Genomic DNA, 23285 nt, shown 5'->3' with positions numbered 1-23285 from the left:
ATTAAATTCTGTATTTCAAAAATCAAATAACTGACCAAATTTAAAAAAAAACCCTAGGAGAGATTTTCTCTCTCACCCTAGCTCTCTATGGCGCCCTCGCCTCCTCTTCTCCTAGCTTTCTTCTCTACGTCTCTCACCCTCAACCCTCACTCAGCCACATGGCCTCCATTGATGCTATCACAGCTAGCTGTGCTGCCTCCCTTGCGCTTGCAGAGGGAGGTAGTGCTCCTGATCTGGGGAGAATTGGTGGCGGCCCTGTTCGTCAGTCTTCCAAATCTTTTCTGATTGGGAAGCCTCTGATCTGCCGACCGGTCAAACCTACGGCCTTCAAGGCTCACCTCATTTGTACTTGGATGGATGTCACTCTGATGATGTTGAAGAAGAAGTTGGGCCAGCTACTTGGGAGTAGGAACAAGAATCATCTCCCTAGCAAGAAGCCGAATGTCGCTGCTTTACGACTCTCTTACCCTGCAGTTACTGGGATTGATCCCAGCCCTAGCGACAAGGGCGAGGGAAAGCTTTAGGCTTTTCCAGGTTTCCTTGCCTAATACTAGAAGTTGAGTCTTCTACTACTTTCATCTTAGTTTCTCTAGTTGTACACCAATTGAGGTCTCTAGGCGGCTAGGTTACTACTTCATGGGAAGTTGGTAGGGAGGATTTTCTTTCTTGTAGTTAGGCTCAATAAGTGAGCGAATGTGTTAACAGTGAGGTCATCTGTCCTTTGTCTGGAAGCTTATACCATTTATGGTTTTGGTGTAAGACAGCATTTGATGTACGTGTCTTCTGGCCATGGATAAATGAATGAAGTTATCTATTTTCTCAACAAAAAAAAATAATAATAACTGAGTCCAAATAAATCCACTTATGAAAAATTTTGTTTCTTTCTTCAATTTTGGTATTATAAGTTTTCTGTATGACATGTAATCACTCCTGATTTCCTTCCTTTGTTTATTAAAATTTGTATCTCAAAAAAAAAAAAAAAATGTAATCAAACAAGAGTTGTTTAACGTATGAGATCACAACAGTTGATGGACACTAAAAGTTCTACATTTGAGTCCGTGTTGAGTAAACTATGTATATGTGTTTTTAGGGGTGGATCCACTTGAGAGGCTGGTTTGGCTGTTTCAAGGGCGGACCTACTTGAGAGGTAGCCCAACCCAAAATCCTTAAAATATTTTAGCTACTAGATGTGTAAGTCTCCACCAGTACAGGTTTGGTTCAGTTGGCAATATGTGCTATGTTGTTTTGCTAATGTCTCCAAGCTTTACTTGGTTCGACTCCCCCAGAATGCAAGTCTTGCCTCTCTTTCCCATTTACTTCTCTTTTTTTTTTTTTCGCTATTAGTTACAACATTTCCCTTTTGTCTAAAGGCTTTCACATTTCCCTTCTGCCTTTTTAAAAATTTACCCCCTTAAAAGGCAAATCTAATCTTGAATTGCCTGTAATTTATTTATTTTCTTTTTCTTTTTGCTCTTTCCTCATTTTCTTCTTAATTATTTCTTCAGTTATAACATTATATATTAATAAAAATTTCTTCTAAAATCTAATCTCAACATTCTTCGAAGTACAATCGATAAAAAAAATTTCTTCTAAGCGAGTGTTAGATTAGCCCACCCCAACTTCATATCCTGGATCCGCCACTGTGTGTTTTAATACAATGATGATGTACAAACAAGAAAAACTTGGATCCAGAACAAGTAGACTCACTCAAAAATTTGCATTATCCTTAACATTTCATTTGCTTCTTTTAGCATTTGGCGGCGTTACGATCCAAACAGTAGTAGAAGCAGAACTACAAAGAGTTCCTTGCCAATGAGCACGAGGATGATTATAACCACATTTGGAGAACCAAATACCCCAAACCAAAGTGTAAGCTAACCTCCACATAAACACGCAACAATAGATAATCTAGCAGATACAAACTCTAAGAAATAAGCTAAAGACCAGCAATTGAGGTGAATAGAAAGAATTCTAGAGAATTAAGTATATACATACCGTGGCAAGAATTTTCTCAAACATAATCCTGATCATGTCAACTGATCTCTTCACTCTCACGAAGTTTATAAAACATAATCCCTTTGGAAGTTGTTTTTCATGTGATGATATATTGGCACATAGCTAGATCGAACAACTTTGCGGCTTCAGCCTGATTATCATGCCTTGGATTTATTGACACATCATTGAAAATATGTGCCAGAAACTACGTAATCCAAATAAATTGATAAATGTTGAAGTATGTCGACATAATGTGCGCCTCTATAAACTAGGGTTTAGAGTTGTAATAGGAGAAGGTTCTAGGTATTCAATGTAATCGGATTCTATTACCTTTTATGTACTTTGTAACTCCCTATATAAGGGCTCCTATTATCAATAATAAACACACGATTACAATTCTCTACAACACGTTATCGGCACGAGCCTTAACCCTAGCCAAAAAGAAAAAACCTAAAACCAAAACTGCAGCCGCAAGCCCTAGCCGAAAAAACCCCTAACTCCCTGTCGCAGCTTCCCTGCAGCCTCCTACAGCAAGCCCTGCAGCCCTTGCAGCGCAACTGCCAGCTCCCCGCAGTAGCACCGTCCCCGCAGCAGCCAGCCTTCGCTGCTACCCTTGCACAGCAGCCTCGTAGCCCTGCTGCGCCTCCTAGCCCGTGCTAGCCTTGCTACCATAGCTGAACGAGCACCAAGCCACGCTCTGCACAAGCCAACCCGCACGCAGCACGCCGATAGCCAGTGCAGAAGCACGCCAGTCACCTTGCGCATCCTACCGGCAGTTCCTTCACCGCCTCCGTGCAGCCACGTAATAACCCTTCACTCAAAAGCCTCCTGCCGCCCCTCTGTTACCCAGTGACTACCTTCTGCCAGCAAAAAAAAAAAACCCAGAAAACAGAAGGAAGAAGAAGAAGACGCGTAGAAGAAGGAGGGAGAAGGAGTGGGCTCAGAAAAAGAAAAGAAAGAAAAGAAGAAAAGAAAAAAAAAAGGCTCATGCCCACGTGCCCAGAAAAGGAAAGCAGGCCTGGGCCGAGAGAAAAGAAAAAAAAAGGGAAGCAGGCCTGGGCCGCGAAAAAAAAAAAAAAAAAAAAAAAAAAAGGAAGGGAGAAGGGCAGCCCACCAACTGCCAATTTCCGACCAGATTCCGGCAATCCTAATTTAGCTACACGCCTGCATCAACATGCGCGTGTATAAAGAATCGTGAAGCAAAGCTTCAAATTACCAAGTAAGTTTTAAAGATTAAAGTTCCTACTTTCTTGTCTTTTAAATTTCTTTATTTGCTGCAGGATTTGCCATAAACGAACATGGGTTCGATTATTTAATAAGCGGAATTGTGGGGATTCGCGCTAAGCGAACTAAAAGCATTCGTAATCAATGAACTAAGGGTGTTCATAATAAGCGAACTAAGAGCGTTCGTAATCAATAAACTAAGAGTGTTCATGATGCTCGGACTAAGAGCGTCCGTAAGCACCAAATTGTGACCATATTAAAACATCATTGTTTCGGTCTAATCCAAATTTCTTGGAAATCGATTTCTTGGTAGCATTAAGGCTCGGAAATCTTAATATTAGTTTTCGTGGAAGCATTGACTCCGAAACTAATCCGTTCTTGTTTAACCCTTTTCAGGATGTCAAACTCAAACATACTCGATTTTGTTCCATTAGATTATGCAGGCAAAAGATACCTAATGTGGGCTCAGGATGTTGAGCTCCACCTTATTGCCCGTGACTTATTACATACAATCCAAGAGCCCTGTTCTAAAGGAACCGCTCAAGACTCACAAACTGAGATAGATAATTCTAGGGCACTTACCCTGATGAAGCACCACATGGAGATGACACTCCAGTTTGAGTACATGAATGAGGATAGCGCTAGAAAGCTTTGGGTAGCGCTTCGTGAATGTTTTAACAACATTCACAATTTTCCGAACTTAGAAGCATGATGGAATTATCTCTGCTTCTCTAACTTTGACAAAGTTATGGAATATTGTTCGGAAGCTCTCCGCATCAGACATTAATGCATGCCTGTGAACAACTATCACAGAAGAACATTTGATTGAGAAAACCCTCAATACCTTCCCTGTCTATGCTATGAGGTCCTGTGATTTATTTTGGACTCATATAAATGCAAGACGGATCACAAATTTCCATCAGCTAATTGGAGCTATGGTATGTGTTGAAAGGCACAGCCACGAACTTTGTGAATGGAAAATATGGTAGGCCTCAAGATGGCTACCATGAGCACCGTTCAATGGCTAGAAGAAGTCGCCATGGATGATATGATCAACATGCTCATGAAGGTCATCGCCAAAGTTGGCAAATACATGACCAAAGGAGTCATGACGTTGAGGGTTGGGGGTTGGACACCATGGCGCTACTTTTGGCCATGGTAACACTATTCCAACGCCAATGGTCCTAGGGACCATTTATATTGCGTCAATAAGCCTCAATCAAGAGAGCATCCTGTACATTATGTTTTATGGAGTACTTGATCAATGGTGATCAAGACATCGAGTTCAAAAAGACTTTAAATCTGGCGATGAAGACAAAATGCCACATATTTTTATTTCGAATAGTCTTTTATTTTTTCAAGAATTATGTAATGGCAATTATGCCTTAATCAATAAATGACAATTTTGTATTAACTCTTTCTGAAGTGGCGCATCCAATGAAGTATGATGTCTAGGAAAGTGATCGAGATTAGTGATACTTAAGAGAGCGTCGCTCCACCGACATCTCTCTCTACTTTCCTGGTCATATTTGATTAGAGTTACCAAAAGGATTGAGTGACTACAATTTATCTAAGTTTCATTTTTATTTTGAATTAGACTTTGGTTAAGAAACTTTGATGTAATCATTGGCTATTAATAAAGTGTCGATTCTTTTACTTAATGTCTTGGACATACCTTAATTTGAACTTTATTTGAAAGATATAAAAGCCAATAGTTTTCATGTGGAAACACATTGTGAGAATGGACAAGAGTTCCTTTGCATCACCTCTAATGACTACGGACATAAAAGAGTATTAGAGAAACTTATGTGTCGCTCTAGTTGTTTGTATGCAACCACTATTCGAGTCATTGAATCCAACCATGTCATGAGAGATGACTTATGGGATTCTGACACATATAGGCTTTGGCATGACCGTTTGGGACACCCAGGTCGTGACATGATGATCCGTGTATTAGAGACTTCACACAGACATCTATTTTTCAGAACGAAAAGAAGTAAGAACCAAGAATTGGTTCAAGAAGCTGCACATGCGCCTCATGGTGCCATGACTGTGCAAGACTGGCCACACATGGCCGGCACCGCCTACCCCCTTCGGCCAATACATGGCATTGACGCCATGTATGGAGACTTCGCTCCTCTCTCTACTTCTCAAAGTAAATTGTGACATTCTGGCTTAACCAAAACCTTCATTGGTTGATTATAAGGCCAATCTTTCGTTCTGTAAAGCCTTTTTTTTAGGATCAAGACCATCCTATGCAAACGACACTAAAGAAATAATTCCATTCTTACATAGAATCCAAGGGGATTTTGTGGATCGATTCAACCAACTTGCGGACTGCTTAAATGTTTTATGGTGTTGGTTAATGTGCGGACACGCTGGTCACGTGTCGCGCTATCATCCACTCGTAATACTGCCTATGATGAACTCCTAGCCCAAATCATTTGGCCACGGGCTCACTACCCGGATCATCCCATTTAGTCCATTCGACTTGAAAATGCTAGAGAGTTTACATCGAAAATTTTCGATGACTATTGCATCTCATTGGGTATTGATATCAAGTACCATATTCCCATGTATACACCCAATTGGTCTAGCGGAAAAGCCACCATTAAAAGACTATGATGGTAGCCCAGACTTTGGTAATGCGCACCAATATTTCCGCTTGGGTTATGCAATATCGGATGCAGCTATGCTAATTCGTCTACGACTCATAGCAGCCACTTAACTTTTATTTGCGTTATAGCTAGTGACTGGGTTCGAGTCTAAAATCTCGTACTTATGCATATTTGAGTGTGCGGTTTACGTGCCAATTGCGCCGCCACAACGCATCAACATGAGTCATTGCAGCGAATGCATATATATATATATATATATATATATATATTTGTTTGGACATAAGTCTCCAACCATAAGTCCGCTATGTAAAACCCTTGACAGGCGATCTCTTTTTCACTGGATTTGCGAATTGTCACTTTGATGAGACAGTCTTCCCGTCATTAGGGGGAGATTAGAACGTCAATGTTCAACAGAAACGACAGGAATTGTCATGGTCTGTCCCCACCTATGTCTCATCTTGATCCCCTAAAAGTGACAAGATCACATATACCTGCTGCAAACATGTCTGCTATGATTGATGTCCCCATAAGAGGACGTGGTGCCACCTAGAGGAGATGGGTACGGCACCACTACCATGGATGGTGGTATGGTGATGCCACAAAGGTGGCATAATGGCGTCATAGGCCATGAGTTCCGCTAGAAAGCGTAAGAGACTCATAGGTTCGATGGATTCTCGCCCTAAGAAGAGAGTGAGTTTGGCACAACTTGATCCATTGATCATTGATACTCAAAATCTGTCTCATGAGAATATTCTGGATTGTGGTTATGTCCAAGAGACATCGTTGGGGGACGCCTCAATGTTAGAACCAATTTCTGAGAATATAGAGATCTCTACGAATTACACTAGTATACATAAAGACGTGGAATTATTGAGACCAATGACATCGAACCTTACTCCGTTGAAGAATTCCAACGTAGAGAAAATTGGCCTAAATGGAAAGATGCGATCCATGTTGAATTGGATTCACTAACGAAGAGGAAGGATTTCGGGCCTGAGATGCCAACACCTCCTAACATAAAACATGTTGACATTAATAGGTCTTTGTTAGATAGCGTGATGAGAAAAAGAGATGGTAATCTCGCCTTATGGCGCAAGGCTTTTCACAAAACGCCCTGGAATCGACTACGAGAACACATATTCTCTCGTAATGGATGTCATTACACTCCATTACCTTGTCAGTTTGGTAGTTTCTGAATAACTGAACATGCAGCTTACGAATGTGGTCACTACGTATCTTTATGGGGATCTAGATATGGAATATAATGAAGGTTCTTGTGAACTTCATTTACCCAAGTTAAGTGGCTCTAGACTACGGAGCGTGTTTGCAACGAGGTTGAAATGCTCACTAAAGTGACTGCTTGATTGGGAAGGGATATGATGAACTATGCCCACACGTTTCCATGACAAGTTCCGGATTTGCAATTGTCGCGGTTTATGTTGATAAACATAATTGGAACCCATGAGAGTAAAGGGAAACCGCTGAACACCTGAAATCCGAGTTTGAGAGGAAGGTCCTTGGGAGAACACGGTTTTGTCTAGATTCAGAACTTGCATACCGTGTTAATAAATGCTTAGGCATTTTTATAAAGTCAAAGATGCACTCCCATGGTCGTCCGTAATCTTGGCCCTAAGAGGGATCCATTTCATCCCAAGGATGATGACGAAAACGTGTTAATAGCAAAAGTGCTTACCTGAGTACAATATGCGCATTATTGTACTTAGCAAAATACAAGACCGGACACCTCAATTGTTATGAATTTGTTGGCTAGATATAGCCCCGTGCCAACGTAACGTCATTGGACTGGTATAAAGATAATCTTTCGTTACTTAAAATGTACGATAGATATAGGCTTGTTCTATCCCTACAAAGAGAAAAGAAATGACGGAAATATGGGATCGGACCACACAAGGCAAAATGCCACCTTCCGTGATGTAGACGCCGGCGCCGCCATCCATGGTGGCCGACGTCCTCCTCCTCCCCTCCATCAAAATGACAACGATGTCTTGATAGGTTTTGCTGATGCAGGATATCCCTCTGACCCTCACAAAGGTCGCTCCCAAACAGGTTATGTCTTTACCATGGGAAGCACTGTGATATCTTAGAGGTCTACAAAGCAGACCCTTGTTGCTACTTCCTCAAATCATGCAGAGATTATTGCTCTACATAAAGCTTTGCGAGAATGCATATGGCTAAGGTCTATAGTTAGACACATTCGAGGAACTTGTGGTTTGAAGTCTACCACAGATGAACCTACATGCATTTATGAAGATAATGCAGCTTGTATTGAGCAAATGAAGTTAGGCTTCATCAAGGGCGACAACACCAAGCATATATCGCCTAAGTTCTTTTACAATCAGCAACAACAGGCACTTCTAAATATTGAAGTGAACCAAATCCGATCTGAGGATAATGTAGCGGACTTATTTACTAAGTCGTTACCTAAATCCACCTTCGAGAAACATGTGAAGAGTATCGGATTGAGAAAGTTATCCGAACTCCCATGATTGTAGCAATCATGGGGAGATATTGACATCAGAGGGAGGTATGATGTCTACATGTTCGATCTCGAAGAGTGAAGGACGTGTTGTGCTCTTTTTATCCTTCGACTAGGGTTATTTTTGTCCCACAGGGTTTTTGTTACCTGACAAGGTTTTTAGTGAGGCAACGGTCAAAGAGTCATCACCAAGTTTGAGCGGCACAAGGGGGAGTGTTGAAGGATGTCGACATAATGTGTGCCTCTACAAACTAGGGTTTAGAGTTGTAATAGGAGAAGGTTCTAGGTATTCAATGTAATCGGATTCTATTACCTTTTATGTACTTTGTAACTCCTTATATAAGGGCTCCTATTATCAATAATAAACACATGATTACAATTCTCTACAACAATAAAGAAAAATCATTGAGGTGAATAACCATTGTGAGCAAAGTATGTGCTGAAATGAGATCTTTTGGATTTAGCAACATCACCAAGTCACCAACCAAAATGTGTTCACACATTATCCTAAGCATGTCAACTGAATCCTTAACTCGAGTGAGTTTCCTGAATTACTACAAGTAAATCGGATTTAAGTTGCAATCAACTAACTCTTCTAGTATGCTCAATTAATAGGTGTTGGACTTTCAGTTCATACTTGGTTTTTCACACATATTTCCCACCATAACGACAAGGTTTGATCGGTTCTGTTTCTTTGCTAGTTCAATTAAAAAAAAAAAAATCAGTTTTTCATCTTTTAAATTCAAATTCTTACTGATTCAATTTAATTTTAGTTGATTCTGACCACGCGCGTTAAGTTGAGTCTCATTTCCAACAAAAATATTCTCATCTTCAACTATAGTTTCAATCAACATACCTTAAAAAAGGTTTTTTACATGAAGCGGGCTCTCCGAGCTTCTTGGAGCAAGTGACCTTGGTTTTCGAAACCTAGGTTTCGACTGGCGGCAGCGCTTTCCTTTAGGCGGTGATCGTGGACTGCGGTGACGCAAGGCAGGTTCTCTGTGGCAATCGTGGGTGCAACGAGGGGTTTCCTGGTCTGGAGGCTTCTCAGATCGTGTTGGTGGGGTTTCGATTTCAGAAGATGTCTAACTTTGATCACGGCGAGGGCTGGGGCGGTCGACGGCGTTATTCGCTCCAGGTGTGTCAGGCTCTTTTCGCGGTTAAGGGTTGGATCCAGGTTCGTGATTTGATCAGTCCAGCCGTACTCAGTGGCGAGGAGGCGGCGGTCTATGCGATCGGAGTACAGATCGTTTGATCCAGGTTAGGGTCCAGACTTGACCATGGCCATGGTGGAGGTCCACGGCCGGCCGCCGGACTGGTGAATGGAGGCTGCTCTCCTGAAGCCTGACTCGGGCGGGTCTGGGAAGGAGAGGGGTAGGAGATGGGCCTTGGCCAGTGGGCCTTCGCCTGCATAGGTCGCTCCTAGTGGTCTGGCTAGGCAAGCCCATTCTCTTATTCCTTTTCTTTTCTTAGATTAGGCCTGTTTAGGTTTTGGGTAGAGTGGTAGCTTTTCAATTTTTTTGTTCTGAATAATTGAGCTAGGCTCGGCTCATCTCCTATTTTTCCCTTGATCATTGCTGTGTGCTAATTTGATGAGTGTCGATGTACACTATGAAGGTCTTAGGCATCCATGTTTGTTATGTCAGTTGCTTTGATTTAGGGTCAGATAGCAGGTGTTGGGTTTATTTACTTGTTGCCTTTTCTTTTTCTAGATTTGGCTAATAATAATTTGGCTGATTTGGGCAGTTTAGTTAGGAGATTGGCTGCTTTGCGCAGTCTGTATTGTGCTTGTACTTGTACTATGAGTGGTTTCTTGACTCTAGCTTGACGCTATGACGTCATAATATATCAGAATTTGATTCCATTTCCCTCAAAAAAAAAAAAAAACCTTGAAAAAATTAAATAGAGTAAAAGTGTAAAACACACTCACAATAGAAAATTACTACTCAACTATAGTTTTTGTTTTATTTTTCTTGAGTAAAATGAGGTCAGCTCCTTATTAAAATTGAAAGAATACAATGATATGATGCAAAAATACATCAATAAAGAAAATAAATAGTACGAAAGGAAAAGATGCAAAAATTGCATTTGGAATACAAGGAATATAAAAGCAATAGCAGCAACATTGAAACGCATAGCTGATTTTACGCTACGGATTGCAGCAATGTAGTGAATTAAGTAGTCAGTGGTTTGATAATCATGCAGATCCAACGCAGAAATTGACAAAAATCATATCAGCGCTGAAATGAGGGCACTCTCTCGCCCAAAGATCAAAGCCAGCCAAGGTTGTCAAAACATGGCCGTATTGACAAACGATCTTTTACAAATAGATACCATAAACTTGGGTCCCGAATTCAATACCAGTTACACACATGGGCCCCAAGCCACTGAAGCATATGACAAACAACCCAACAAATATAACAATCCAAGCGCAAACCTCACTTGGATCCCAAATCTGGATCCTTCTGCACAGTTGGTACCAGATTCAGCGCTTCTGGCTCCAAGCCCATCCCCACCGACAATTCCACCGCCAACTCCTAGCCCTGTCACTACCACTATCGCAGCCTACCACCTTCAGACCTGTCAGCCAGCAACGTTGAACAGCTGGGAAGGAGACCCACCCATCGACGCCAACAGAAAAAACACCACCACTGTCCCTCCTGCCCCCCCCCCCCCCCAACATGCAATATCGTTCTTCAATGGATCCATATGAGAAGTCACCTGCGCCGACAATCCACCACACCTCTATCGCCCAGACTTTAGAAACCACAGCAAACAACCACTGCCGCTAACAAAATGGACGATAACTTAGTTCGAAAGCCTACAATAGAAACTAAAACTAATAATAATATAACTATTTTTAGTTATATTCTTGTGATTCGGTTCAGTTTTTTTTTTTGTTACAAGGAGGTCTTAAAAAGACCCAAACACAGCAAGACAAAAAGGAAAGCTAAGTTACAGGTCTAACACAAGACCTGGATCTGGAGACTTCACAGAGATCATCAAGAAATGCAGAAGCAACATGGGGAGGAGGGGAGTCAAATACGACAACACCATGGTCATGATCAAGGCCCGATTTAGAAAGAGCATCCGCAGTGCCGTTGCATTCTCTGAAAATATGCATAAGGCTCACAGAATCAAATAGAGAAAGCATGTGTCTGCAACTCTTAATGATAGCACCAAGAGGGTGGGATTTAATATCCCCATGAAGAATTAAATTGACTAAGATTGCAGAGTCTGATTCAATCCCAAGTTTAGAGATGCTGCAATTAGATGCCATTTTGAGGCCAAGAACAAGACCCCAAGCCTCAGCATCTAGCACTTGACCAATACCAAGGTTGGCTTGAAAACCGCAGATCCAAGCCCCATTATAATCTCTTAAGACTCCACCAGTAGCAATGCGACCATTAGCACAACATCAAGCACCATAAACATTCAGCTTTGCAGTTGCAAGGAGAGGCTTTTTCCAAGACAAGATGTTTAAATAATAATCACTAGTGACATTGGCAGTTCTCGTTGATTGATACCATTCCATAGCAGTATTGGAAGCGATTTGGCTTGTGATTGCAGGGTAATGAAAAGAAGGCTCAAAAACAACCTTATTCCTCCATTTCTAAATATACCAGCAAACGAAAGTGAAAAGATCACACCATTTTAAACCATTAGGACCAGAATTTTTGCAATGAAGGTTAGCAGCAAGCCATTGATGCCAAGTGAGATGAGAGAGGTGTCTTACAGAGTTAGGAGGGGAAATAGCAGTCCAACTAGGCATAGACTTAGCGCAATCCCTGAAGAGGTGTAACATAGTTTCCGTTTACTCTGCACACAGGGCAGCAACTATCAGAGGTTAGATTTCTCCTGACACGCTGAGCATCAGTGAGGAGTTTTCCTTGAGTTAGAGTCCAAGTAAAAGTCTTAAGCTTAGGAGGCACATTAAGTTTCCAAGTAAAACACATTGAGTCTGTAGAATATCATTGAAATCAAATAAAGAATTGTACACAGACTTCACACTAAAAACTCCATTAGAAGTTTTTCCCCAGATTTGAACATCCTCACCGCATCCATCAAAACTAGGGGGAACAAAGATAATCTTGTGAATAATGTCAAAGTTAAGCAAGAAGATAAGAGATTCATGTTCCAACCATTATTGTCCCAAAAGTCACAAACTTCGGCATCAATGTTAATTTGACAATCAGGTAACCTATAAGATTGGAGGGAAGAATGGAGAAGCCAATAATCAGTCCAGAAGTTGATTGTTCTCCCATCGCCAACTCTCCAAATGAGGCCTTGCTTAAATAATTGGGCACCATGCGCAATACTTCTCCAGGTACTAGAACAATCAGTGGGAGGAGAGTAAGTATGTGAGAATAAAGAATCCTTGGTGAAGTACTTTCGGATAAACATAGAGTGCCAAAGACCTGCATCATTGTTAAAATTTCTCCAAGAAATTTTATCCAGCATATGTTGATTCATTTCAGCTATTTTCTTTATACCTAGCCCGCCAAGAGCTTTAGGTTTACAAACTTGATCCCAGTTGAGAAGATGAATTTTCCTTTTCTCTTTAGTATCACCCCACAAAAAATTTCTACTAAGCTTATCAATGTCCTCACATAATCCAGCAGGAAGTTTAGTGGTTTGCATAGCATAAATAGGAATCGATGAGAGCACAGATTGAATCAAAGTAAGATGACCCGCCATACTTAAGACATTCGATTTCCAGCTGGATAATCTATTTTTCACTTTGTCAAGAATATTAGAATAAGTATGCCTTGTAACCCGAGAATGTATAAGAGGTACACCCAAGTACTTGCCAAGATCATTTGTGAGAGGCGAGCCACAGATGTTTCCAATGGCAGAAGCTAAAGAATTTCTAGTGTTTGGAGAGCAATAAACCAAAGACTTCTCAAAGTTAACTGCTTGTCCAGAAAAAGAGCAAAAAATATTAAGGCATTTCTTTAAAACCGTAGCTTGCTCGATGGAGGCTTCAGCAAAAAGGATAAGGTCATCGGTAAAGAATAAATGAGAAATTTTTGGCCCTACACGAGAAGCTTTAACCGGCTTCCATTGTCCCACATTGATAGCCGAGAAAATTAGATGAGACAATTTCTCCATACACAACACAAAGATGTAAGGAGATAAGGGGTCTCCCAGCCTAATTCCTCTTTGAGCTTTAAAAGTTGAGGTTAATTCACCATTAAGACAGATTTGAAAGTTGGTAGATGTGATACAGTGCATAATAAGCTTCACAATATTGTGAGGGAGTTGTGTTTCGCACAAGACACTCTCAATAAAATTCCATCTAAGCTTATCATAAGCTTTGGAAAGATCAATTTTCCAAGCAAAAAATCCCTTTTTCCCAGTGGATCTCCTAAACTTATAAAGGATTTCTTGAGTAATTAAAACGTTATCAGAGATTTGACGTCCAAGGATATATAACTGACCTGATTAGGGCTGATGAGTAATTGCATTAGAGGTCGAATCCTGGCCACCAAAATTTTTTAAATGACTTTGTATATAGTTGTGCAGAGACTGATAGGCCTGAACTAATGCATATGTTGGGGGCCAATGAGACTTTGGGAACAAGAGCGATCAAAGTGTGATTCAAACCATCAGGTATAGTACAAGTGTCAAAAGCATTTTTCACCACACTAAAGACATCAGGAGCATTAAGATTCCAAAATTTCTGATAATAGATAGCACGGAAACCATCATACCCTGGAGCTTTTAATCCTCGAATTGAGAACATAGCGTTTTTAACCTCATTCATGGTGATTTCAGCAGTGGTAGAAGAAAGGACTTAAGTCTCAATGATAGGAAATAGGTGAGGAATAAAAAATCTTAAGTCATCACCATTATTATCAGAGAAAAGAGATGTAAAAAATTGAACCGCAATACCTTTCATATGAGCCATATCACAATGCCATTCATCATTATCATCAAACAGCCCTTCAACCTTATTTTTCCTCCTCCTGATAGCAGTAGTTAAATGGAAAAATATTGTGTTTCTGTCACCATCCTGAAGCCACTTATCTCTAGATTTTTGTCTCCAGAAAAGGCTTTCTTGATCCCTGCTTACTTCATACGCTTTACGGAGATCATCTTCAATTGAATAAGGAAAGGATTATTGCTCTTATCTCTACACTTCTGAATACCTGCAATCCTAGCCAGGAGCCTTCTTTTCTTCTTGAAAATGTGACCGAACACATTAAAGTTCCAATCCTTAAGTGCATTAGCGAGATAGGAAGTTTTACCTTGGAAGTCACCAGGAGCAGCATTCGAAGTTTTTTATTTTTTTATATTTTTTATGGAAGCGGAGAAAGAGCTAACTCATCGCTCTAACCCCGAATTTATTAATAAACAAGAAAAAGGAAACATAGCAAGGGGGACCAGACCAAACCTTGCCAAGTAAAATACAAAAGTACAAAGTACAGAAAAGAAATCCCAAAGAGATAGAAGCGGGGGACTAGGCCAAAACCGCTTCCAAAACAAACAAGGAAGAACAAGAAAAAAGTGTCCAAAGAACTATGATCGATACATTGAGCACAATGATGCGTCATGATCAATATAATATATTCCTTAAAAAGGATGGAGGTGAGAGCCACCAGATTGAGCTTGCACTTGAAGCACCATATTTAGCTAGACTATCAGCTGCCTTATTACCTTCTCTGTAAATGTGAGAGACACGCACGGACAATTGACGAGCATGATGTAATTAAACTGTTAAACCAAGCACGCCGAAGGCGCCAGAGAATTAGATTGGGAGACTGAAAATAATGCAACACTAAAGTAGAATCCGTCTCTAGCCAAATATGTGTCCAACGTCGAACCCAAGCTACACGAATAGCTTCAATTACTGCTAAAACTTCTGCATCAATGGCACTAGGGACTTCCACCTTGAAAGAAAAAGCACCTATAAACTGACTGTTTGCATCCCTAAAAATACCCCCCAAACCGGCTTCATTCGGGTTAACAAATGAACCATTCCAAGTTTGAGCAATAAAAGGAGCAAAATCAGAGTGAGTGAGCCACATGGCTTGAATGAATGGCATAGCATCACGATTACTCAAGTTATTTGAGTGAAGTTGCAATTGGACAGTGATCAGACTTCATCTTAGCTAGGTGTTTGATAAAAGCCTCAGGGAATGCAATCCTCCAATCACTGCTACATAACCCTCTATCCAACCTTTCCTTGATTCTACCATTGGTCCAAGTGTAAGTAGAGACTTGGAAACCAATGTCAATGATACCATTCCTGTTAACCCAATCTCTTAAACCACCAAAGCGACCAACAAGAGATCCCATATTTTTAGCAAAACTGTCAAGTAATTCATTGAAATCACCAATGAGAGCATAAGGAAGACCAGTTGCAGCAAATAAATTCTCCAAATATCCCCATAAAGAAGCTCTCATGGAATAAGTAGGACTAGCATAAATAATAGATAGAATCCAAGTAGAAGCCCCAGGTAAATTAATCTTGGCAGTAATAGCCTGAAAATGAACATCAATCACATCAACAGAAAGCTTGGATTTGTCCCATAAGAGCCAAATACCACCTGAAAACCCAGTAGCTTCCATGATTTTATGATCAGAGAAACCTAATTTCTCAAAACATTTTTCAGCTTTTGAAAATTGAACTCGAGGTTCACATATGGCAATAATATCAACTTTATGAATCTGAATAAGATCTGAAACATCAGACCTAAATTTATCACTACCAGCGCCTCTAGCATTCCAGAAAATAGCTTTAGACATTGAGAGAGATGGGGGAGGAGTGGGGATAATCCCAAAAAAAGTCAAGCATCCTCCATATCCTCCGCATTGGAGGAAGGAGGATCTAAAGAAATATCTTCAGAGATAATTGCAGAGTTTTACACAACTTTATCAACAAATTTAGAAATTATTTGATCATTGCATGTAGAACTAGAGGTAGAAGTGTACACCTGCATAATATTAATTGAAGTACGAACAAGCTCAAGTGGGCAATGACCAAATGCAGCAGAAGCATTAACATTCGAAGAAGGATATTTATTGTTGCTAAGCAAGGAATTGAGATCAGAAAACACATAAACTTTAGCACCAGCTTGCACCATGGAATTTTTAAGTTTATGAGCCTGCAATTTAGGATGGTGCGATATGGCTGTACTATTCTTTAGCTGGACTCTTGAAGATTGCACAGTATCATTAGTGATGTCTTGAAGTGGTTTTACCTTTGAAGGACCATGAGGGAAGGCATCAATTCCATGAGCATCATTAGACTTAGAAGAACTGGCTTGCATAGTTTTATCTTGAACTTTCTTCCAAATCTTTGGAGGCTTAGCAAGGATTGTCTGCGACTGAGTGCTCAGGCTAGAAGGCGAAACAGTGGAATTTACCTGTGTGAATTCATCAATACCATCAGAACAGGACTGAAGCAACTCAAATCTAGACCCAGAAGCAGAATTTTGCTTATTATTCAGAGAAGCATTAGGAGGCTTTTGCCTAGTTTTGTAGGACATTAGCATCCATGGTCCATTATCATTTTTGGTCTTAGTAGGAGCAGTCTTTTGCATAACTACTTGCATTTCAGAGGAGGTCGAAAAAGTAGACTCATTATAAGTTGCAGGGGCCATGGTATTAGGCATCTGAGTGGTCTTTCTATTGTCAAAAGTAGCATTTGGTACAGAGTCAAGGCTAGTAGGATCATCATCATTCTTCACATAAGGACAAGAAGCTTTGACATGTCCATAACAGCCATAGTTAAAACATATCATAGATATTCCTTCATAAACGACACCATAGGCCTTGCCTTCAACTTCAATGAAAGGTCTAAGTGGTTTTTGTAGATCAATTTCAACACAAAGTCTAGCAAATTTGCCTCTAGACTGTGCTAAAGTCACCTTGTCAACTTTAACCATGGAGCCAAGCAGACAACCAATTTTATCTATAGTGAAGTCTTTAAAATATCTGAAAGGAAGACCAAGGATTCTAACCCACACAGCCATCTTGCTAATTTGAGCATGGATTGGGTCAAAATCGGGCTTCCATTGCTGAACAACTAAAGTTTGACCTGAGAGAATCCATGGTCCTCCACATAGAGCAACACTCATATCTTCAATCAATTGAAATTTAAAGACAAAATAGTCATTAGGTAGATCAATCAATTGCCAGGGTCCTTGTGGTTTCCATTTACGGGTTAAGCTACGATGCATAGAATCAAAGGTATAGGTGGAGTTTGCCTTACCCATGAGTTTGATTATGACTGCACAACGCCAATCCAGATCCAATTTGTCATTAACACGCTGAGAAAAACTTACATTAGGACCACAAGTTCCTTTTGAGTATGTACTGGTAATCTTCCTCAGTCATAACAAAGTCTTTAATGACAGTCATACGTGATTGACCCAAGGGAGTAAGCAGCTTAAAGGCATAGCTAAGCGGCTCAGTAGTATTGTTCAGAGCAGGAGAATCAGGCTCCGAATCAGTAACTTGGCATGCCATGATTTTATGGCATAAACTATCATTGATACGAACATGCTTGAAGGTCGATGGTGAAGTTGAATCTCCTCCGCCACTCCCCGAAGGGAGAGCGGAGAAGGTGAAGATCGGCTCTGACGGCTCCGACGCCGTCACCAGGGGACAAGAGTGGCAAAGGATGGAGACCAGAAAAGTATTCCGGTAAGGTGAAAGCGATTGTGAGTGGCCAAGGGTGAAAGGTTAGGTAGGAGAGAGCGCGTGAGGCGAGTTCCAAGTTAGACGATCTATTTATCCTTTTTTATGAGGTTCAGTTTTTGTCGCTTCATACATACTAATTAAAAACTGCACTGCCAAGAAACCTAGCAAGATTTTCTCTCAAACCTAGCGGCTCCTCCAAAAACCCTAGTTATCACGTCGGTATCCTTTGCCGTCTCCACGTCTGTGATACCCCAATGGCTTCACTTGACGCTGTCACTGCTAGCTTTGCCACCTCTTTGGCTCTTGCTGAGGGAGGTAATGCCCCGGATTTGGATAAGATTGGAGGAGGTCCTGTTCGCCGATCTTCTTAGTCTTTTCTTCTGGGAAAACCTCTCACCCGTAAACCTATTGACTGTAATGCCTTCAAATTGCATCTCTTTTAGACTTGGATGGTGGAGCAGGATTTTAGGATTCAAGAGAAGCTTGACAATCGGTTTCTTTTCTCCTTTGATTCGGTCCGAGATAGGAACAAGGTACTCAGAGGGGGTGTGTGGTGTTTTGACAGAGCCCCCATATGTCTGGAGGAGTATGATGGTGTTCTTCCCATCACTGAAGTCCCTATAAAGCATGCTAGGATGTGGGTAAGGGTTTCTGACATCCCTCCTCTCTACTAGGAACCCGATAATTTCATCCTCATTGGAAACTTGCTGGGTGGTTATCTGGATTACGATAAGAGAGAGTTTCGTAAAGGTATTGTTCGAATTCCCTTCTCCCATGACATCTCTAAACCGGTCATTCTTGAGCGAAAGGTTTTCTTGGCCCCTGGTGTTGAACCTATTCTGCAGTTCCAGTTTGAACACCTCAAAGGGAGATGTCCTTAGTGTGGATTGATTACACACTCCAGGGCTAAATGTGAGGAGCCCAATACGGTTGTCTCTGGCCCTAGGGTTTTGAAGTTTGGTGGTGGCCCCTCTACCTCTGGTGGCGCCTTCTCATTCTCTGCTTAGCCTACTCGAGAGTTACCCATGCCTTCTTCTTCACTGCTGAAAAAGAAGAAGCCGGTTATTCGTCGGTTAGAGCGATCATCTTCTGGAATTGCTTCCCAGGATACCATGTATAGCACGGCAGACATGGCAGGAATGGTTCAAGAGATTTCGGAGCCGAACAAGGTTAGTAGGTTGTCCGCTGTGGAATCTTCTGACCAGGATTCTCAAGATCCGGTTATTACTCCAGCCATGCAAACTGATCAGAAGCAAACCTTAATTTACAAGAAAAGAGGTCGAGAAGAGGTAACTGTTCCTTCCCCTAAGAAATTCAAAACTATTTTGGGTGGTAAGCTTCTCACTCTCCATGCGGAAGCTCTTGGTCTGGCTAAAGCTGAGGATGATGTCGCCCTGGTGACTCTGAAGAAGAGGTCGGGAAGACCGCTGGGAAGCAAGAACAAGGGTCCCAAGTCTCAAAAGAAGGTTGGTCTGACCCTCTGCGTCTTACCTATCCTTCTATTACTACTGCTCAGGAGGTTGGCCCTAAAGCTAAAGGCAAGGGGAAACTTTAGGTTTCTTGTTTCTGTGCCTACCTTTGACTTAGAGTCTGATGCTATGTAAGTTAGCTCTTTACTCGTACACCAATTGAGGTCTCTAGGCGAGTAGAGTTGCTAAAGGAAGAGCTTAGATAGTCTTGGGTTTTTTCTCATTTGGTTAGGCACTCTAATAAGTGTGCGTATTTTACAATGAGGGTCACTTGTCATTTGTTTGGCAGTTTGTGTCATCTAGTACAGTTGGTATGAAACAACATGTGATGTATGTGCTTTCTGGCCATGAATAAATTAATGAAGTTATCTATTTCTCAAAAAAAAAAAATTAAAAAATTAAAAACTGCCCCGCGATTCAATTTGATCTCAATTAGTTTTTATCAGCTCCATGCAATTGGTTGGTTTTCAGTTCCGAAAAAAATCAGCCCCCATGCACACAAATGTAAATCTAAAAAGTAACATAGAAGAATATCATTCGATGGAAACATTTTATTTGGTTATGGGGCGGGGCACAATTGATGATTCCATTTTCATGTATAAATGTAAAGCTTTCCCAGAAAATTTCATTTGGATCGCTTTCTTTATGAGTTTTCAACCCTTGCACCTTTTTGGATGCCAAATGTTGAAAGAGGAGTCCACCACCTTGGCTCAAGTCATCCAAACCTACGCAAAAACCAAGCAGCTAAACAAAGGCAAAGAGCTCCACGCTCACCTCCTATGCACTCATTACCCACTATGCATTTTCCTCACCAACCACCTCCTGACATGTACTCCAAATGTGAGCACGTCGATTATGCCCTCAAGGTTTTCGACCAAATCCTCACCGAAACTTGGTTTCATGGACTGCAATGGTCACTAGGTTTTCTCAAAACTTGAGGTTCTCGGAGAGCTTCAAGGCCTTTTCCCAGATGAGAAGCGCTGGGGAGAACCCCACCCAGTTTGCATTTGCAAGTGTCATCAGAGATTGTGTGGTTCTTGGGTCGGTTGAGATTGGGAGGCAGCTGCATTCTCTTGCTTTGAAATTGGGTTTGGCTTGTGAGATGTTTGTGGGTAGCAACTTAGCGGATATGTATTCGAAATGTGGGTTCATGGTTGATGCTTGTAAGGTTTTTGAGGAAATGTCGAGTAAGGATGCTGTGTCGTGGACTTTGATGATTGATGGGTATGGAAAGAGTGGGGATTTTGAGGCAGCTTTACTGAGTTATCAGAGGATGATCATGTTGGATTTGTATCAATGAATTGAAAATATGCTTCTACAATATATAAGTAATTACAGCAATAATTTATACAATAATATATGGATTACAACACTCAACATGTATCTGAGATAAAGGAATTATAATTGCAAGAGAAACTGACTTGTGATTCGATAGAGGCTTGCAGATTGGCAATGTCCTTTAGACAGAATTTCACCCCTACTCAGTGCTTGTAGTTCGTTAGGCTTCTGTCCACCAGGATACAACTATCTTTAATCAAAGAGCCTAGCACCAGACCTTGGATTCTAGCGAACGTACTAAGTGTTTTCCTCTCTGAAGGAAAGGAAGGAAAAATAAATCTGTGTATAGGAGAGGAAGACCTGTTGGGTTTATATAATGTTTGAGACACCACTTCAGTTTAAATTGAAGAGGTAAGTTGGCTTTCAATAACCTCTTTAGTTCAAATTCAAAAGGTAAGTTGATCAGACTTGTGCTTTTGAATTCAACCGTCAAAAACTGAATTCTATTCCACCACTATTTGGAAATCTCATTGAGGAAGATCGAAGTGAGGTGAAAATCCCCTTGAGATGGATCCGAGTGAGGAAGACAATCTTAGAGAGGTAATATCCCCTTGAGATGGATCCGAGTGAGGAAGAAAATCCTTGACAAATCCCTTTCAGACAGATCTAATCCTCCTCAATAGAAACCTATTTCTATTCAAACTCTACCAGTCCCCCACATTTGAATAGAAAGATGAATATAAGGAACTATGGCAAAATTGTACTAATGATGAAACATTTTGAGAGAAATTTGGAATTGATACACATCAGGAGAGGTGTCTTTTGGACTTGAACCTACCTTAATGAATACTTATCGGACGTTCTTGGTGACACAGTAGATATAAAATCTTGAACTGTTCACCGTTGTAGTAGGCCAAGACAACAAGCATCATACGTATCACTTCTGACACTTTTCAGTTCATACGTTTGTGTTCATTTTGGTCCTGAACAAATCCCGGATTCATGAGAGCTTTAGAGAACTTAGCCATGTAATTCTCATAAATGCGACCCCAAATTTACTCTCGTATAGGTAACACCTAATTTATGAATATCCTGCTATATTCCTCTTGAAATGTAAGAGATTAGTGTCATTAAGAATATTGAATTCAACCTTTCACTTCGTCACAGGTAACACACTTTTCCCATCTTAGGAATGAGTAATGTTGTGTGTTCAAAGTTTTGAATCTTACTCAACTAGTTTGCCTATTGAACCTAGACCATGGGATCTCCAATCAACTAGGTTAGGTTTCCGCCAAGTTTGATTCATTGAATTGGCTTTAAACCCATTCCCCTCGATGTATACTTTACTTGCTCTCTAGGTATACCCTTTGTAAGAGGATCTGCAATATTCTCTTTTGATTTAACATAGTCAATGGAAATAGTTCCATTTTTGAGCATTTCCTTGATTGTATTATGCCTACGTCTTATGTGCCTCGATTTACCATTATATATATGGCTTTTTTCTCTAGCTATTGCTGACATGCAGTCACAATGTATGCAAATAGCTGTAAGAGGCTTAGGCCAAAATGGAATGTCATATAAGAAATTGCGAAGCCATTCTGCTTCTTCTCCAGCTTTATCTAAGGCTATAAATTCAGATTCCATTGTTGATCGTGCTATACACGTTTGCTTTGATGATTTCCAAGATACTGCTGCTCCTCCAAGAGTGAAGACATATCCACTTGTGGATTTAGATTCATTGCAATCTGAAATCCAATTAGCATCAGTATAGCCTTCCAATACAGGAGGATATCTTGTGTAGTGCAATCCATAATCAATGGTATACTTTAAGTACCTTAGTACTCTTATTAAAGCCTCCCAATGATCTTTTCCAGGATTGTTGGTGTATCTACTAAGCCTACTTATGGAATAAGCTATATCTGGCCTAGTACTATTTATAATGTACATTAAACATCCAATTACTTGGGAATACTCCAATTGTGATACACCTTCACCAACATTTTTCTTTAACTGGCAGTTGGCATCAAAAGGAGTTACGGCAGGATTGCTATCAAAGTGACTAAATTTCTTGAGTACTTTTTCCACATAGTGGGATTGAGTTAAAACATATCCATTTGCACTCCTTTGAATGCGAATGCCAAGAATCACATCAACTCTTCCCATATCTTTCATATCAAACTTAGAGTTCAATATTTTCTTTGTGGAGGTTATGACATCTAAGTTGGATCCCAAGATGAGCATGTCGTCTACATATAAACATATAATGACACAAGAATTTTTAAAATTCTTTATGTAAACACATTTGTCACATTCATTGATCTTAAAACCATGTGTAATGATTGTGTGATCAAACTTTTCATGCCATTGTTTGGGAGCTTGTTAAAGTCCGTACAAGGATTTAACAAGTCTACAAACCTTCTTTTCTTGACCTTTTACCACAAACCCTTCCGGTTGTTCCATATATATTTCTTCATCTAATTCACCATTTAAAAATGCAGTCTTCACATCCATTTGGTGAATTTCTAGATTATACACTGATGCAATTGCAATTAG

General features: G+C 40.5%; 3 protein-coding genes across 4 annotated transcripts in view; all 3 read right to left on the bottom strand.

The window, feature by feature from the left end:
* Window positions 1-23285, bottom strand: part of LOC112193791 (probable disease resistance protein At4g27220) — a 61047-nt gene that overhangs the window by 24272 nt on the left and 13490 nt on the right. The window lies entirely within an intron of this gene.
* Window positions 15403-16086, bottom strand: LOC112194247. Its single transcript, XM_024334494.1, has one exon. The coding sequence runs from the start codon at window positions 16084-16086 to the stop codon at window positions 15403-15405; it is 684 nt and encodes a 227-aa protein (XP_024190262.1).
* On the bottom strand, window positions 16203-17315 carry LOC112194246. The gene has a single exon (XM_024334493.1). It carries the CDS (start codon window positions 17313-17315, stop codon window positions 16203-16205), a length of 1113 nt encoding a protein of 370 aa, XP_024190261.1.

The sequence above is a fragment of the Rosa chinensis genome, chromosome 3, assembly GCF_002994745.2.
Source record: "Rosa chinensis cultivar Old Blush chromosome 3, RchiOBHm-V2, whole genome shotgun sequence".
Classification (NCBI taxonomy): domain Eukaryota; kingdom Viridiplantae; phylum Streptophyta; class Magnoliopsida; order Rosales; family Rosaceae; genus Rosa; species Rosa chinensis.
Note: the sequence above shows the minus strand (reverse complement) of the source record. Positions and strands in the feature narration are given on the sequence as shown.